The sequence below is a fragment of the Babylonia areolata genome, chromosome 29 (genome assembly GCF_041734735.1).
Source record: "Babylonia areolata isolate BAREFJ2019XMU chromosome 29, ASM4173473v1, whole genome shotgun sequence".
Classification (NCBI taxonomy): domain Eukaryota; kingdom Metazoa; phylum Mollusca; class Gastropoda; order Neogastropoda; family Buccinidae; genus Babylonia; species Babylonia areolata.
Genome location: NC_134904.1, coordinates 21979329 through 21998659, shown reverse-complemented (window position 1 = coordinate 21998659; position 19331 = coordinate 21979329). Strand labels below are relative to the sequence as shown.

General features: G+C 37.1%; 1 protein-coding gene across 1 annotated transcript; it reads left to right on the top strand.

Annotated features, from left to right (window-relative positions):
• The first annotated feature begins 1945 nt into the window (after positions 1 to 1945).
• LOC143302294 (ubiquitin-conjugating enzyme E2 L3-like) lies at positions 1946 to 19294 on the top strand. The gene is made up of 4 exons (XM_076616894.1): positions 1946 to 2007; positions 6081 to 6176; positions 9263 to 9449; positions 12525 to 19294. The coding sequence occupies exons 1-4, from the start codon at positions 1981 to 1983 to the stop codon at positions 12677 to 12679; spliced, it is 465 nt and encodes a 154-aa protein (XP_076473009.1). The 5' UTR covers positions 1946 to 1980; the 3' UTR covers positions 12680 to 19294.
• Positions 19295 to 19331: the final 37 nt, after the last annotated feature.

The following is a 19331-nucleotide window of genomic DNA, read 5'->3' as shown; positions in this document are numbered from 1 at the left end:
CGTACTGAAGCTACTGAAGGAACTAAACCCGACCAAGGCTTGCGGACCAGACCGCATACCAAACCTCATCTTGAAAAACTGTGCGGTGATCATTGCCCCGGCCCTGTGGGACATCTTCCAATGATCAATAGACTCATGAGATCTACCACAGGATTGGCGCAGTGCAAACATCTCATGCACTTTTAAGAAAGGGGGCAAGCACTTGGCCGAGAAGTACATACCTATCTCCCTCACATCAGTCTCCTGCAAACTGCTGGAACACATTATTTGCCACCATTTGCATAAAATTCTCCAAGGAGCAAAACATCTACACTCCCCTAAACCACTGATGGTTTCAGAACCGGACATTCCTGTGAGACCCAGTTCTTGACCACCATGCGCCCAAGTAGACCTGGCTATGCTGGATTTCAACAAGGCCTTTAACACCGTGCCACACAAGAAACTGCTCCATAAGCTGTCCCACTATGGTGCCAGAGGCCCTATACATCGCTGGTTCCAGAATTTCCTTACAAATTGCACCATGAAGGTCGTCTTGGATGGTGAGGAATCACGAGAAGTTGCAGTTGACTCTGGCGTCCCGCAGGATACAGTGCTCGGCCCTTTGCTTTTCTTAATTCACATAAACGACCTGCCAGCAGCAGTTAAATCCCGGTGCATTTTTTCGCAGATGACTGCGGCATACTGTACCGCCAGATAAGGATCTTCGCTGATCATCTTGCTCTCCAGGAAGACCTGAAACAAACTGAAAAGTGGGCAAAAGACTGGGGCATGCATTTCAATGCAAAGAAGTGTCATCACAATCAAGAAGAAGACTGACTTTTTCTACAATTTCTATGGCGAAATACTACAGCAAGTCAGTACTGATGATATCGGACAACCTAAAGTGGCACTCTCACGTCGCTAGGAATACCAAAAAAGCAAGAATTCCACCCCGGGTCTCGGCTTTTTGTGACAAAACCTGCGACACTGCCCTCCGTCAAAACTGTAGAAAGACCACATACATAGCACTTGTGTGATCCATCCTCGAGTATGCGGCAGTAGTATCGGACCCCTACCACCAAGGCGATGTAGACTGACAAGACTGAAAGAACCTAACACCGAGCAGTCTCAAAGGAGACTACAGAAGTAAAGAACCTGGCTGTGTGACAACTACTGTATGCCTCTGATCTACAGCTTCCTAGCCTGCAAGAGAGATGACAAGACCTCCGTCTCTCTTTCCTAAAACGAGTGGCTGGGGGGTCGGTGTCAGCTTTACCACCTAGCCAGTTCATAATAGAACAAGTAAGAATCAGACATCAAAGTAATTTTTTTTTTTTTTCGAAAAGATCATGGCAAAGCCCGGAAATATACATGACAGATCAGGAGATCAGAGGCATACTGAAAGATGAATTCGAGGTGCTAGTGATGTCTCGACAAACTTGGCATCCTCGGAAGCAGTCAAACTGGTAACCATAAGACATACTATGCATGCTGTTCCTTTGCAATGTTGGTCATCAATGAAGGCGTGCACATTTGATCAGCCTTGATGACCAGCTGTCAGTGGCCGCACAATCTAATGACAGGCTGCAGTGTGATCAAACTATGTACAACCAGGTGCTGCAGTTCAAGAAGTATTAAGATAACGCAACACACCATGGATTTGTATACATACACGAATGCAACAACTCTCAGCATAATCTACCGAGACCATTCTGCCAAATGAATCTGTCGTCTGCACTGTCGTCTGCTATGGTAGCCTCGCAACACTGTAATTCAGCGCATGGAGAAAAAAAGAATCAAAGAACAACGCTTTATTTCACTCTCATCAGCATCAGATTGTTTGGTTGTAATAAAAAATGAAAAGAAAAAAGAGCTGAGCCAAAAATATATGAGTAAATGATTAAGAAATGAACTTTTTTTTTTCTGTTCCATGCGGGAAACGTCACTGCTTAACCCGGAAGCTAATATTGGAATGTGGTCACAGTGTTTTCACTAATCAAGATGGCAGCCACCAAGAGACTTGGCAAGGTAAACATTAATGATTACATTTATTGCTTTTCTCAGTTTAATTTTTATGAATAGTTTCGACACGATCGACAGATTGTTGTTGTCAGTTGTGCTTAATGTTTTTCACTACATGTCTTGATGTCTGATATCGGGTAAAGATCATGTCTAAAAGTAACCGATATCGCTCTCCCATCGACGGTACCGGGCGTTCATGATCGTTCTCAAATGAAAGGATTGCGTAAGTTTGGTGTAACACCGACTTTCGGAATCTTCAGCAACAGTGATGTGACTGTTGCCGGAAGCCTTTTCTTTCACATTATTCTGTGTGGAATATATGTACAGAAAACTCAGATTGTAGCAGAGGATATTCATTTCTTTCTTTTGAGTCACGATCAATATAACGGTTGTACCGGCGTAGCACCATGGAATTCCACGCGTAAAGTGAAAATGTAATTTGGCTTTATTGTACTGATAATACGTGCAGGAGCTTCATGTATGACTGATAGCAATCCATAGTGTCAGTGATGGACATCCCAGTCCTTGTAGAAGTTGTACAATTGTAACCATGTTATGTCCATTCAGTTCATGAAAAGTGAAATGAAAATTAACATTTTCAAATTGATAAGCTTTGTCATTTTGACATAATCGGTTTAGGATGCCTCAGTTTTGCCAGTGTTGCTACCTGCATTTTGATCTATACTGTTTTATGAGATGCTTGAATTAAAAGGTTAGGAATTATAACAAACCATCCATCATAAATTACAACAATGAAAGAGTTGAGATATTTGCAGTTGTGAGTATTTTTTTTATACTATATAGTCTACTATTCAAAATTAAATTCTTTGAAACTGTCAGGAAAATTTACAGATTATGTCAATTGTCAGACTCTGAAGAGGTCTGATTATTACTGAACTCAGTGAACTGATGAAAATTTGAAAATCACTTATAACTCCTCCTTTTGGTGTCATATACTGTACCATGTCAAACTGATGCAAACTGATGAAAATTTGAAAATAATTTATTTTGTACTTTAAGTTTTATCTGGTGTACCAAAATGGTAAATCACTGAATGTGAACTTATTTTATTTGTTTTGCTGTGGACCAAAATGTATTTTGCTTACTAACTAATAACTTAGTTCCTGAAATATGTAACACTAACAGTAATGTTGTCTCTGTACCTGAGAAAATATAAACTTGATTCATTTATAAAGATTGTGCAAATATTTTTATGACAGTCAATACTTTTATACTTTTTTGTTACATTTTTTTTTAATTAACTAATGTAGTATTAGTATTAATAAGTTATTAATTTGAGAAACATCCCTCTTCTGGCACTTACACAATTATGAAACAGTCCATTTAGTAAAAGTAGTGATATTTCGTGAACGCTGATACACTTAATTATTTCAAGAAATCATTAGATAATTGTTAGAAAGATTATAGTTTCCAACAAAATTTTGTAAGAGAATCACGTCAGGATCTAATTCATTTGCACAAATAGTGTAAAGATGAATTTAATCAAGCTATTAAATTGTGACTTAATCATTAGGGCACTTTGTCAGGACCCTGACAGCACTCCTGGTAGATTCAGTCAGGATTACTCTCCATCTGGACCCCTGTCTTGCCGGTTTCCTTCATCTTGCCCCCCAATCTCCATAATTATTTTCCATGCCTGCCTTGGTCTGTCCACTTTTCTTTTCCCTTGAGGGTTCTTCTCCAATGTTTGGCTGATTTTGTTGTTTGGAGGACTGGGCAGGATACGGCCTGTCCAGCTCCATTTCCTTTCCTGATTTCCTTTCAGAGGTTGGCATTTGATCATATTTCTGGCCACATAATGCTCATAATGTCTCACTCGCAGACATCTGTTGACTAAGGTTTGGAATTTGTCTATATCTGAATTTGAAAGTCTCCACATTTCTGATCCAAACAGAAAGGCGGACTTCACATTCATGCTGAATATTCTCATGTGGTTGGAGAAGGCTATTGAGTTCCATAGGCCACAGGGTGTTGAATGCATGCCTTGTCTTGTTGTCATATTTGATATGTCCATTTGTGCCTCCATTTTGTTAACTTCACCACCAAGCTAAACAAACTTTCTACTGTAAATGTAATGGATGTTCTCACCTTGCAGATGGGTTGGGTCTTGTTTGTTGTTGACTAATGTATTTTGTCTACATCACATGTGTTGATTTTGAGGCTTTTTCACTCTGCTTCTTCAGAATGACAGATTATTTTCTCTTGTGCATCTTGGTATCTGTTTAAGAGGAGGCTTACATCATGGGTGAAATAAATTTTTCAAAGGTTCATTGGACTGCGTTCCCATATTGCCTTTTTCAGTGGTCTTCTTGACCCAGTCAAAGCCTGTAAATCATTACAAAATAATTACAATTTTAACTGATAATGTGTTGTGGTATGAAGGTATGATGTGATACAATATGTAATAAAAGTGTGATATTTGACATGCAAACAAGTATGGCAACATAATTAATGTCAGTGCTGTTAACGTAATGTATATTATGTGAATTTAGCAAGTTTTGTTTAGTTTGTGCTTTAGATTCTCTGTGTACTGACTATTAAGTACATTAGAAAACTGATGAAGAAACGCTGTCAGCAGTGACTCCTTTTTTGCACACAACAAAAGCTATATGAAGATTGCTGTGATTATTTTCTCTCATTTTTTAAAATTGTTTTTTGGGTACCTTCAGCAGAATATAATGATAAAACTTTAAAAGGCTTCCGTCTTTACCTTCTTACCTCTTTATTCACTTTTTTAAGTCATTGAATATGTAAGTTGAAGACCCTCACGGACCATTCCTTTTAGCTTGTTAATGTTTTATAGAATCTGTTTTGTTGTTAGCTTGTATGATATGTATTATATGTATAATCATAATGTGATATGATACCAAACACAATATGCACTGACAACTGGTATTAAGGTACATTCGGTTGTTGCAAGGGAAAACTTTCTTATGGGTCTTTAGCTGTCTCATCTCCCAAAATTCAACAACAAATATCTGTGGTAACATTTTTTGTTGCTTAAATGTAACAAATTTGGTTCAGTCAAACACAGTGGCTTGAGTTTTGAGTTTGACTGAGAAAAGGATTTAATTTTGAACGTATGCCACTGTGTGGTATATGCAGATCTGCCTACAGCTCAGATTTTGGTTCAGGAATCAGCTACAGGAAATGCGTTTGTGCTACATATTTCCACAAATAATCTAAGGTCTTTTTATTTTTAGTCAGACGAGTTAGCTGAAATGGTGATGGCAGTGTATCAATTGTAATGATAGAAAGAAAAGAAGGGCAGGGATGGGGGTGTGAGTCCTGTTACAGTAATCTGTTGATTTTCATTGCAGTAAGAAAAGGAGAGGCTGTTAATACTGTCAAAAGTAGGACAAGACTGACACTGCTTTTCCCCCTTGCTGATATATTTAACATGTTGATAATGTGTAACAAATGCACATGCACATGTACACTCACAGACAGTCATATTAGTAATGTACAGTGTTCATGTATACTTGGCAAGTCTAAACATTTGAAACCCAGCAGTTTCTGTTAATAATGCTATCAATGTTAAAGATGATTATTTGTTTAGAAAGTAATGATTCTTGACTGATGAACCAGTTCCAGGTATTCTTTTTTTTCAGCAAGGAAAGGAAGACTTAAGTGTAATTGCATAATTTTATTTATGAATGTGTCTGTTTCATCGATTATGTGTATATTTCAGCTTCATTATCTTCTATGAACACTGCTTAGTTATTGATTTTTTAAAATTTTTTTTTTATCTTTCTTTGATAATGATATCCTATGAAAATATTAGATCATGTAATCCAAAGATATGTGCCTTGGTATGGTCAGACTTAAGATTTGGACTTCAAATAAATATGTTGATCAGTTTGATGCTTATTGGTGTGATTTGATCTTTTTGTTGGGTTTCAATGATGATTTGGATCAATCAAGATCACATAATTATGTGATCATGTTGATAATGATGATGGTTATTGATGTCTTTGTTGTTCATATTGTTATAACTAGTATTATGCTATGCATGTTTGATTCTGACATATGTTTCTGTTTTTTTGTTTTTTTCACAGGAATTGGAGGAAATCAGAAAGTCACCACCAAAAGCTCTAAGAGAAATAAATGTGGATGAAAGCAACATGCTGTGCTGGAGTGGACTTCTGGCACCAGTAAATAATTTACATTAAAAAAAGATAATTACCATTGGTGATATATATCTCTGTGCGTGTATGTATACATACACGTATGTATGTTCTGTGTTGTGCGAATGTGCAGTTCTACAGTACAGGAAAAACTGAAACTGTGAAAGTTCTAGAAAATCAAACGTGTGAAATGTCTTTCTACTTATTCTTAACACCCAACTTAATGATACAATGCTATACAGAAGTGGCTTTTACCAACTGCCCAGAAAAAAGTTTTCATTTCAAACCAGCTGGCTGAAATTATTTGGATTACACAACGGACACCATGCAATCCTTGTCCCTTAATTAGTTAATAAATTCAGTTGTTAAACTAACCTGTGTTACATAGCAATTAAAAACACTGTAGTAGACATTGAAGCTAAAATATTACATTTACGAAGACTAACAAGAGAAATGCTATAACTACTAGTAGTATAAGTATGATGGCTAAAGGACACGATAACATGTATAATTTAAGGTTTGTTTACATTTCTGCAGAAATGGTGACAGTACTTTTACATTTATGACTGTTAAAGATCTTTTTACTGTTAAGTACCCGACAACAGTAAGTTTTTGTACAAAAGATAATATGCTTGCAGAACCTCTTATTGAACATTTTGTAGTTTCTTTGGATTTCATTCTTCCCTTTTCCCTCAAAAACATCCTTGGCTAGATGCTTAAAATACTTATTCATTGCTACTGGTTTTAGTGTGCCTTTTTTTTCTTTTTTTTTTCTCAAGGCCTGACTAAGCACTTTGGGTTACGCTGCTGGTCAGGCATCTGCTTGGCAGATGTAGTGTAGAGTATATGGATTTGTCCGAACGCAGTGACGCCTCCTTGAGATACTGATACTGATACTTAGTGTGCCACGATTGAAATACAGAAAGATGTTGATAATGAAAAAGATAACACATCACAACTGTGTAAAATGAAAAACACTACATGCCAAACCCTTAAATTGTCCAAGTAATGCATGGAAGTGAACTGCTTTTAATGTTGAAACCTAGATCTGATAGTAATAGTGAATTAGTCATATCTTGGAGGATCTGTCATTTCTGTGAAGATAGATCTGTGTCTATTGTCGCCATACACTTTATGCATCAAGCCATTTTTATTTTTGTGTTAACATAGACAGGACAGAGCCAAGATTGCCATATGTGAAAAGCTAATCCACAGACTTTTTCACCCTTTTTGTCACTGATCAGTTGATCAGTTCATTTAATGATAATTATGGCGTCAAGCATATTTTACTGTCTGGAAGAGACTTGCAAAGTGACTGTGATATTGTCTTAATTTCTGCTGCCTATTTGGAAGAAAGATCAACATTAAAAAATAGCAGAAATTAGCAGGAACAGCTTTATTTAATTCCCTCAAAGATTAGACCATTAACTTGTACTCAGAGACATATAAGACTCACCAGCACAAATCTGTTTCCAGTAGTGTGGAACTGCACATATTTTTATGTGAATATCAATAGTGCAGAGTAATGGTAACAATTGTATTTCATGTATATACATATATTGCTGTATGTCAGGGCATTTCAACTAGAAGTTCCAGTTTAATCAGGAGATTAGCTGATTATTAGAACCCTTTTCAAGCTAGTTGTAGTAGTCTTTAAGCTCTGCTCTCTGACTCTTTTCTGTCCCCCTCCATGTATCGGTCTCCTATTTCTCTTTTTCTATCTCTCTGTCTCCTCTGTTTGTCAGTCTGTAAATCAATGCATCAACATCTTATTCTAAACCCATTCATCCTCTGTCCTCTCTCTGTCTCTCTTTCTCTCTCTTTCTCTCCGTCTGTCTGTCAGTCTTTCTGTCTCATCTGTCTGTAAACCAATGAATCAGTGTCTTTAAAAACCCATAAATCAAAATTTAAGGTATCTCCATTCTTGGAATTATTGCTGAATCTTAAATTTGATTACTTCAGTCTACATCTTCTTCAACTTTTTCATTTTTTATCTTTAATTTGAAAAAAAAAAAGTTGACAGTGTAAAAGGAAAATCACATATCAGTGAGACTGTATATGAATACCCTGCCTCATTTATGTTCAAGCTGTCTGTGTGTGAAAGTTTGACACATTCACAGCTACTGCAAGTGATAGATAAACTGCTAGGTTAGTAGATGTTGCAAAGACTCATTACAAAGACATGGTAATTCAAGATGGAGAGGCTAAAGTTGAAAATCATTGCGTAGCATAGATTCCAGGTTGTCTTCATAAAACTTGTGTTGTGATTAGCTTTGTTGAGAGGATTAATCACACTGAAATTCAGGGTCTGAGGCCATATGTCAAGATTGCAACATGGTAGAAGTTTAGGCATCTGACAAGAACTGAGGTCTGGCATCCAGTCTTTGTCAGAGTAGCTTTAGCACAATGACTGGTCATGGCAAAATCCAAACTAAACTGGTCAGCAGTGAAAGGTCAAGGTGCAGCAGATCATCCAGTTCATTCTGCAGCAGCAGGGAAGTGTTGATTGATTGAGGCATTTTAAGGTGAGAGTTGGGTCTGCTCACTAGATGTCATCATGAAGTAATCCCCCCCACACAGCATCATGTCTTACATTGACCACCACTTTGGGAACAGAAATAAAAAAAATAAGGCATATAAAACTAAAAGCATGGGTAAGGTTAAAACAGAAAATATAACCCATTCCAAAGTGATTCAGATATTGTCTATTTGTGACGTACTCAAAAGATAGTAGTTCTAAAGATCAGCATTTTGCTCCCTTTGTAATTTGATTGTATGTAAAGTCTTTAAAGAGTGTTGAGAGCTTGTTAGAAAGTGCATTATAGAATGGGGGGAATGCCATACATACAATGAGGAACAGAATTTGAAAAGTTGTAATCTCGAAACTGAATTGACCTTTAGACCTTTGGAGTACAATGGCTGATAGTGACACCAGCTTGGCAAGAGATGTTTTTTAAGGGATCTAAAGCAGGATAGTGGACCACAGAGCAGATGTGCTTTCTTATTTTATATTTACATAATGAAAAGCTAGTCACAAGAACGTCATGTATTGAAAAAAAAGAAATATCAAGAAACCCCATGATTGAAGATTCACTTTTTGAAAACATCAACAGGATAACGCACCATACAACAAGGGAGCATTCCGGATCGAGATCAATTTCCCTGCAGAGTACCCTTTCAAGCCTCCGAAAGTGACTTTCAAGACCAAGATCTACCACCCCAACATTGACGAAAAGGGACAAGTATGTTTACCCATAATCAGTGCAGAGAACTGGAAACCTGCAACAAAGACAGATCAGGGTAAGAAGTGTATCATTTGTGATTTTGTTGGTATTCATATGTATTATTTGGTGATTGTTGGTTTTTGTATCTAGTGATTGTGTTGATCTGTTTACAGTGATTCAAGGACTGCACATGAAAAAACAAAATACTGGATTTTTTACACTACCAGCTAATGCTTCAGGTATTTTCACACCTTCAGTAAAAAAAAAGTTTGGTGAGTTTCGCACTTGAAGAATAATGTTATATTCCATTACATGGAAGACAGTTAATTCTGCAAAGTGTTTAAACAAACATCAGTGGCAGTTTTGCTTTTGACAAGGTAAGTGGGAAGCCTTTGTTGACTGGCTGATGGAACCTGTCTGACACAGTGAAGAAACACAGTTAAAATGATTGCACTCAGTCAACCTGTTTTATGCCCACAAGCTGTACTCATTAGAAGGAAGACCCTTTTCTTTTTGACAGTGATTTGCTTATTGTACCACATGAAAAGCATGTGAAAGGTGGGTTGCTTCGTATGCAAAAAAGGCATCAGAAACTTTGACAAGCATTGAAGCAGAGAGTGTGTGAGTGGTCCCAGTCTGTGGATATACACAACTTTGCAAGCTGTACAAATGATTATGGACAGGGATAATAGTGTAGATGATTCTCTCTTGTCTGATGATTTGTTAGAACATGGAGAAGTCGCCATGAGTGACAGAAATATTGAATGTTTGTTGAAACAAGCTATCAAAGCAGAGAGCAGAATTCAGTGATGGAGGCAGAGTGCATTGGTGTGTTGCATGATGGAGGTGGGGGGAGGAAATCGAGAGGAGTGGTGTGGGTGAGAGGTTATACACAAAGTCAGTGTGTGTGGAAGGGGGGGTCATGACCATGGACATCAGTGAAGTGCTGCTTTTATTGGATGCTGCCGCAGGAGGCACAACATGCTGCCGTGTAATGGACAACAGCTTGTAAGCTTTCAGTTTGTCACAAAACCCATGGTTGAAAGTGCAAAGAACAGGAAGCGAAACATTTTGAATTTTACCCTTTTGATGTTTGATGAGATAATTGACTTATTTGTTGAGTATGCAGAGCTGACACTTCTATAGAGGAAGTTCTTTGGTGTCACAAAGCTTGACTGCTCAGTTTCTGATTGTATGATTGACCTTTTGTGTTAACTGAACCCAGGTGTTTTTTTTTCAACTTTTTTTCTTCTTTTTTTTTTCTTTTTTTTCCTGAATTTTGCACATCTCCACTTTCATCATGTTTTCTGTCTCTTGTTTTAGGTCATCATTCTACACACAAAATGTACAACAGCTAGCTGCCGGTTATCATGTCTGACCACAGATTTTCTTTTGCATTTTGTTTCTAGTTTAAATACAGTGACAGTATTCATTTAAAAAAACAAACAAACAAAAAAACCAAAAAAAAACCCAGATTTGTCATTGTCAGGACAGTTTTTCACTTTCCTATCAGCATGAAAACAGACTGAAAGCATGTCATTTCCAGCTGTAGTTTGTCTTGTTTAACTTTTTGGGTGTCGGTCTATAGAAGTGGAAGTATACTTTTTATGTATGCATGAAAATTATCTCCTCTTTTAAATGATTTGAATAGTACTCTGCTGATCAAAATAATTGCAAAGTAAACCCATATTCAGAAACCTCATTTATTTTCCTTCACAAAACATTCATTTTCTTTTCTTTTTTTCTTACATTTTTAGTGCTAGAATTTTCTTTTTCTTTTCTTTGATACAGAATTACCTAGCTAGGGGAGAGCGCTTACAATATTCTTTGGCACTGAAAGAGTTGTAAGCTGTTACTGTGTTAGCCAGAGTTAAGACAATCTCCATTTTATTTCTTTTTCTCTTGTGACAGTTATTATATGTTTATGTGAAACCAGTTTGTCTAGTGATGACCAAAACTGACAGGTGATATAGCCTTGCAACAGGGAAGGCACAATGAATGGTTAAAGCGTTGGACTTTCAATTTTAGGGTCCCGGGTTCAAATCCAAGTCACGGCCCTTGGTAGGGAAAGGGTGAATAGTTTTATGATCTTTCAGGTTAATAGATGTGCAGACCTGCTAGTGCCTGAACCACCTTCTTGTGTATCCACATGCAGAAGATCAAATCTGCACGTTAATGATCCCATAATCCATGTCATCATTGGGTGGGTCATGGAAACAAAAACATGTCTGGCATGCATCCCCCCCCCCCCTTCCCCCACTCCCCAGTCCCCCCTTGAAAGCAGAGTATGGCTGCCTCAATGGTAGGGATAAAAATGGTTGTACTCATAGAAAAAGCCCATTCGTGTATAAAAGTGAATGTTGAGTCGCTGCCCACAAATGAAAAAACTAAACCAAAAAGGTGAAGGCATGAGCAAACAGCAAAAAATAAAGTGAACATAATGCTCAGAGCAAAAAAACATCTGTCATGCAGCAGTTGGGTTTTGTTTGTTTGTTTGTTTTTTGTTTTTGTTTTATCTGTTGAGTGGTGGTAGTTCTATCACATATGACCTGAGCCTTGGGGGCTGTACCTAGAATTTTTGTAATCTGATGAGTGGTGGTAGTTCTATCAGCCATGTGTGATTGAATGTACATGTAATGACACAGACATTCTAGCCAATTCTATATTAGTATATATCCTTCCATAGTTTTTTTGATGAGCTGTATAGCTGTTTATGTTGTATTAAAAATAAAAACTTCCTAAATATTACATTGCAATGACCAGAATAATAACCTCCCCAAACCCCTTTATAAAAAGTATAAAAAAAAGAAAAACCCTGAAACAAAACAGGGATCAGCAGTGATCTGAAAGAAAGAAAGAAAGAAACAAACAAACAAACAAAAAACAACAAAAAGACCTCTTGTATTGTTGAAGACACAGAAGATGTGTGCATATTTCAGGTCACAGGCCCCATGGCCAAAGTGGCCTTTTTGTACAAGTAAAGGAATAGTGCCCAGAAGCTGTTGCATTCTGATATGACGTGTCTGTGGGCACTCTCATGTGTTTGAGTGTTCATTCAAACAGGTGTGTGTGTGTGTGTGTGTGTGCACGCTTACATGTATGCTTGTATGTTGTGGCCTGAAGTTTCATGCTTGAACTGTTGGTGTTGCAGTGGTCAGGTCCCTCATTGAACTCATCAATGCCCCAGAGCCTGAGCATCCACTACGTGCAGACTTGGCGGAAGAGTTCACCAAGGACAGAAAAAAGTTCATGAAGAATGCGGAAGATTTTACAAAGAAACACAGTGAAAAACGGCCACCTGAATAACTGCGTCATCATCCACAAAGGAATGCAAAGAACATGAACATAACTATTATTATTGGGGAAGCATATGAGTTGTTGTCTCTTGTCTCTTTCTGACTCTTACTCTTCATCTCTTTCTCCTTACAGTAAAGAGAACCTGTGAAACTGGTTTTGTTTCAAGTTTGTCCTTTGTGGCACTTTTTGTGTGTCTGCTTACTTTTTTTTTCTGTGAACAATAAAGTGCCAGGTGTTCAGAATTGTGTGATTTTTTTCTCCCTTTAATTACTTAAATGATGTAAGTCTTTGTTAAATAGTGTACTCCATTCAGATTGATGATCAAGATCTCTAACAAAAGTAAAGTCCTGATAAATTTGTAAAATGTTATGGAGCATTTCATAGCTGACAAACATTGTGAAAAAATCAACTAGTTCTCTTGGTTCATTGTTTTGTTTAACATAAATTTTGTACCTGACAATGTGAGAAAGTGCACCCAATAGAGGAAAAGATTACTTTTAGAATAGAAGTATATGCAGGATTGTCAAGTATTTATTTTAAACGAAACCAAGTCTCAGTGTAGCTTGTATGTTTTCTTTGAAGTGTAAAAGTATTGCTGTCCATGATCTGTCAATGTCTACCAAATTTTAAAACAAATTCCATATTGGCCATATTAGTCTGATAATGGCTACATATTTTTTTAGAAGCAGAGAACTAGATTTCATGTGACAATGGCTGGATTCTTTTTAGGACAGGAGAACTGTGGCTGGTCCTAAGTGGGGTAATTGAATTGTTTTCCAGTAGCTCCATCAGTTGAAGTATTTAAGAAAATTTTGTTATACATGTGAAAAGCTTGTCCAAACCAGTGAGATCTTTAAACATGCACATGAATAAATGCATATATACACACTCTCATTGCCCCACACACTCGGCATACAAACATTCTGTGAATATATTTCAAAACCTGAACATGTCCACTTTCCATCACCAACATCAGAGTGTATGACATGATTGCAAGATGTGGTGCAACTTTTTTGAACTGTTAAGTGTTATGGTTGATACAACAACAACAAAGTTTTGTAGCAACAGTTAAGACAGTCACATACAATGACAGATGTGGTGTCTGATAAAACTGGAAGAATTTCAAAGGATGTGTGAGTGCAGATTTACACCAACTGGAAGAGGCAGGGTGAGAAATTCTGGGTATGTGTTTGTGAAAGAAGTTGTGTGTGTGCACATCTCAATGTGGTAGAAACAACACTAATACTGACTGTAAAAGTGCTGACTTTTGCACCATCTGTAATTCTGACATTAAACATATCTGGTCAAATTGAAAAAAAGAGTTGTGTATTCATTTAGGCCAGTTTCATCTTGAAGTTTGTAAAGATGACCTAACAGTAAGAAGCACACAGTGTTACTTCCTGGTTTTATGCCCCAGTCAGGGTTTGGTCTCTTTACTGGGAACAGACACTGAGACATACACACATACACCACACAAACACTGATGTCACACAGTCCTCTGTTCCATTGCTCTTATCATAGCATTGTACTCTTTCCTTCCTTTATCTTTTCAGTCACAATGTAAAAGATTAGTTCTTTGTTGATGTGTTGTATTTATGCATGTGCGTATGTATGTGCATGTGTGTGTTTATAAAAATAATTAAAACTGGGCCTTGCCTGACACTTCTGCTGCTGGCCCAAGATTCCATACTGATCACACGAGTTTCAGGATTCGATTGGATCAGTATTGTATTTTGAACACATCTCCATAATTGCCATATGATTGAAGTAAGGATTTGTCTCTAAGATGTTCATGTCTGATGTTTTCTGTTTGAAATCCAGTATCAAAAGTCAGCTTCTAAATGGTTTTTCCTCTGATCTTTCTGTTCTTTTTTTGTTTGTTTGTTTGTTTTGTTCTGTTTCTGAAGGTACACCTTTAGCTAGAATTACTTTATTTTAAGGGAATATCCAAGAGATTTTTTTTCTCTCAGCATTTCTGTTGATAAAATAATTCATTCAGCATCTTTAAAAATGAAAAGATTTATTTAAAGAGATTTTGGTCTATCCATGAAATGTTTTATTTGGGTAAATACCAAAGCTCTTGCGTTAAGAAAATCTTAAAACACCAAAAACAAGTAAAAAGAAATAAAAAGGAGAGATGTGTTACATTATTAAAGAAAAAAAAGAAGATAATGAATTGTTGACCTTTAAAAGGAAAAAAGTAATGTGTGCAAAAAAAAACTTTTATTATGTCCTGTCTATTTTATATTTTCTGTTTTGCTCATTTTCTGAAATGAAACTTAAATTTTTACTGTTGTGTTGCTATTCCCTCATTCCTCAGGTTTTTAACTGATTCACTTTTCTTTTTTTCTTACTCTTTTTTTTCATAAACAAATGATAGTAAACTTGTCTACTTTGTATGAGGGGGAGAAGCTTTGTTTTTGGTTTAGTGTGTGTCTGCAATATAATATTGAAATGAAGTGAGGAACTTGCTTACCATGACTTGTGTTTAATGCAGTATTTGGTTGTATCCACGAAATGATGGCAAATACCCCCCCAAAATTAATTTAGTCCAACTTTGATGTGTTGTAATGGTTCCCTAGATATCCATTTTTATCATGTTTGTGAATGCATGGCTCTTTCTGGAAGTAACTGTAGGTACTCTGGTCACACCTGAGGGAAGACCATGTCTTTTTGCACTTGCTTTGAAGGTGAAATGTTCATGTTTCACAGCTTTTCTCCTTTTTCACAAGATTCTGAATAGGTTCTGAATGTGAGACAGACTGAAGTTCCCTTTTCAGATTGTACCTAGGAAAATAAAGCAACAGGTAAATGATGAAAGTGAAGGCAACAACGGAGCTGCCCTTGTTCTGTTAGGGAGAAATTCTACATCACTAGGTTAAAATACACTTTTGGCTTTGGGAAGTACTGAAAGTGGTCTATGATGGGATGGATTTCTTTGTCTTTTTCATTACAGTGTATGTGCAATAATGTTTAAGGCCCACAAATGTGTGCGCATCCACATACACATGATCAGGAGCACTGGCAAAACGGTGGTGGTGGTGAAATGAGGTCCAGCACAAAGTAAAGAATAAACTGGTTCATGCTGTCAGTCAGTTAATGGTAATCCTCTTTGTGTCCTGTGGCGTATTAGGCTGCCACCAGAGATCTCTGATGCCTGTCTTGTGCTGCCTCAGCTAGCTTCCACCAGGTGTAGCTGTTCACCTTTAGTTCTTGCAGTTAGAGAAATAGATTAGCTTGGAGACACCCATGTTAGTGCACATGCCAAAGGGATCACAGTTTTCGTGCATGTGCAATATTGATAACAAAACCACACACAGTTGGGATGAAAAAAATCATCTAACCCAGGAACTGAAAAGAGTAATGGTGTACACCAACTGGAAGACTGCTATTGGAGTAAATGAACCCTTTGAGATACTGGGATAATTACCAGCAATTATGAAAAGGAGAGCACATACACTTTATAGAACTGTGTATCTGCAACAATTTCTAGATGGGGAAAAGAGTTTAGGCAAGAAATTAACTTTTTGTACACGAATGCTCATTTTTTGACTGTGGAAGAATCTAAAAGGTGATTGATTGATGGATGATACAGTGTGCCAGGTACCAGTAATCACCAGAGTCCTGTTCCCCATAGTGAACTCCATGACTGTCCACACAGGTCACACACTTGCATGGCCCATTGTTGCAAATGGGACCAATGGATCTAAATAGTTTAACATGGTTGTATATGCAGTTGTTGTTTTTTGTTTTAGTATCAAGGTTTGTAAAAGAAAATATTACAGTTCAGTTTCATTTCATGCGTGTGTGTCATAGTGTATGTGTAACCTGTGACAGAATTTTTAATCTTCCTATTTTGAAGACTCCTAGGGATGAAGTGCAAAATCAATTTTGCAGAAGTGTAAAATTGTTGAAAAAATCTTGTCAGCAAGCCCCCTTCATCACCATCCCCACCCTTCCCTAAGCTAATGTAGCAGAGAGAGCCTTCCCTGAGATTATGTAGCAGAGAGAGCTGTAGCTGAGAGACCCTTCACCGAGATAATGTAGCAGAGAGAGAATAGGGGAATGATGGAAGGAAAAGCATCAACCCCCACAGCAATGTTCAAAACATAGGTGACACTGGTTTGGTTTTTTTTTTATGCTTATCAGCATGATAAACCAAAACTATAGATGATTTTGATGGAATACAGATTGAGACATCATGTTCGATGATAAGCCTTTCCTTCTGGAAACACTTCACAAGATGAAATGGAAAACTTCTGCACTGCTAATGGTTGGTCGATGCTGTCAATAGCTAGGATAAAAATAAACAAAAATCATTTTTTTAGTGTTAAGTGTATGATGTCAGCCCCAAAAGTTTTTTTTTTGTTTTGTTTTTTTTTTGTAAACTTATTCCATTATGAGTGCAAGATGCAGATTATTGTTATGAAACTATATATATATATATATATTTTTTTTTTTTTTGGAGTTTTTTTGTGTGTGGTTCTTTTTTGTGTTTCATTGAAGAGCACTTGGGGGTTTTGATTGTTTTTGTGTGTATGTGTGATTACACGTTTGTTTGTTGTTGTTGTTACTGAAATCAGCATATTTTGACTACACAAAAAACCAGTAGGTGTAAATCAGATTTCCTATTCTACTTATCTCAAAAATTGCTAGCCCTGTTCACACTTGGTAATATGAAAATATTTCAGGTAATGGCAACAAAAGAAGTAAATAAAACATCTAATGGTATTTCAGAGAGTGCATGGTAATGACTAACTTGAGGACCATCATTGCACTATTCTCAATACTCGGTCAACTAGTCAAATGGTTGTAAGTTCAACAGATGGATGGAACATTCTCAGTGTTGCAAAACTGACTCTGTGTTCTTTGTACAGAGTCTATTGCTTGCATGACAATCAATTAAGGACAAACTTTAAATGTGACGAAACTAGATATTCTTCATATTGAAGGTGTTCTTGGCCAGACTCAATACTAAAGCAAGCATTGCAGGATCACATTCAAGGAAGACTTTTAAGATTGATTCTATTCAATGATGTGACATAATTACCGCACAGTAGTTATTGTAGGAATGAATTAATGTGGCACAGATAAGACAGTAGCCTGAAAACAATCTGGATCAACATGAAAAGTCAAACCCAACTAAAACGATAGATGAGGTAACTGAGCAGTTGGTTGAGTTATTGAATAATTGACTTAAACCGCCCAAGAAAGGCAGTTGATATTCCAAATTACAAAGTATGAAAAATGCCAAACCCAAGAAATGCTTATGAAATTGTAAACTACACAGTAATAAAACATGTCAAATTTAAGTATGAGGGTTGGTAATATATTCAGGTGAAGAAGGGTTTGTTTTTTTGTGTTTTTTTTCTTTTCACTCATGGGTATTCCTGATCCATGAAAGTGATGTTGAAATCAGTTGGACCACATAAGATTCTGAAAATGGAAAGGCAATGGTTGTACTGTGCAAGAATAAAAACGTTTGCACAGACATCTGACTGAAGGAATGAATAAAACCAACACTTGTCTAGGGCACAGTTGAGAGATACACGACTGGCAAAGCACTATTACTGTTAAACAGATACTCCCCATGCAACATCAGTCACCGATGACAATAACCAATTTGTGTGTCAAATTGGACAGATATCTTGTAGAGGCACGTGTTGGTCTTTGGCTGCTAATTTGTTAACAGATCTTTCAGTTTGGTGCAGAAATGTTTGGAAGAATTGCTCCCATCAGTAAACTGTACTGTGGGATATGTTGAAGTTTAAAATGTGTGGTCGAGGTTTTGGTATTGCATTGCCCTGTGTAGCATTGCATTCTGTCATGTCATTTTTACCTGGCTTCTTGTAACAGTGAAGTTTTTGTATGTAAAATTTGGGCTACTCTTTTTGGGGAGTGTGCTTTTTCCCTGCCCCTTTCTTTTTTCCAGATTGCATATTTGTTTACTTGTTGAAGTGGATTTATGTGTAGCCGTTGACAACTCAGTTGTGGTGGGTTCTTAAAGTGTGATGCGGTGCAGATGATGTGCACACTCGTTTCACCTGTATCAGTGGAACAGACCAGCACTCTGGTCAAGGTACTGCCCCATCACAAGGACCTCTGAATTCCTGTGTAGATGAGCACTCTTTTTGTCACTGATCTGAAGAGCTTTTTGATTGAAGAATGGGACGTAAATGTTTATCAACTTACACCTGAAATTATGGTCCTGAAATAAGGTATTGTAAGGTTGGTTAGAATGACAAAAAAGCTTCGAGTTAGTTGAAATGGTTCTGGTGATGAATTTTCTTGAGAAAAGCTTTTTAGGACTGTATCACAGTAATTCAGTCTGTGTCAGAACAGTTTTTCACTTCTTTAGAACACCAAGTCACATTGAAACTTCTGTTTATTTTGAATGTTGATTGATGGAATGAGTAGATTGATGAATAAAGAATTATGTCACTGTAATTCTGGAATCAAATGTTGACTTTCCTTCGTCATCACTGCAAGGTGAACGGAATCAGAGGAAAATCCTGTCATTCTATTGCAAGAGCCATTTTGATGTACATCTTTTCTGTCTGTTCTTGCATTGCCCTGTCTTCCTCCTCTTCTCCTGCTTCATAAGTGATAAATGTTTAGCAACTACATTTTTTGTGGGTGGCTAGTTTGTGTGTATGCGCCT

Excerpts from the sequence above, each read along its gene's own strand:
- LOC143302294 (XM_076616894.1), top strand. The coding sequence starts at position 1,981 with ATGGCAGCCACCAAGAGACTTGGCAAG. Across the intron at positions 2,008-6,080 it reads CCACCAAGAGACTTGGCAAG|GAATTGGAGGAAATCAGAAA; the intron begins GTAAACATTAAT and ends TTTTTTTCACAG. Across the intron at positions 6,177-9,262 it reads GGAGTGGACTTCTGGCACCA|GATAACGCACCATACAACAA; the intron begins GTAAATAATTTA and ends AAACATCAACAG.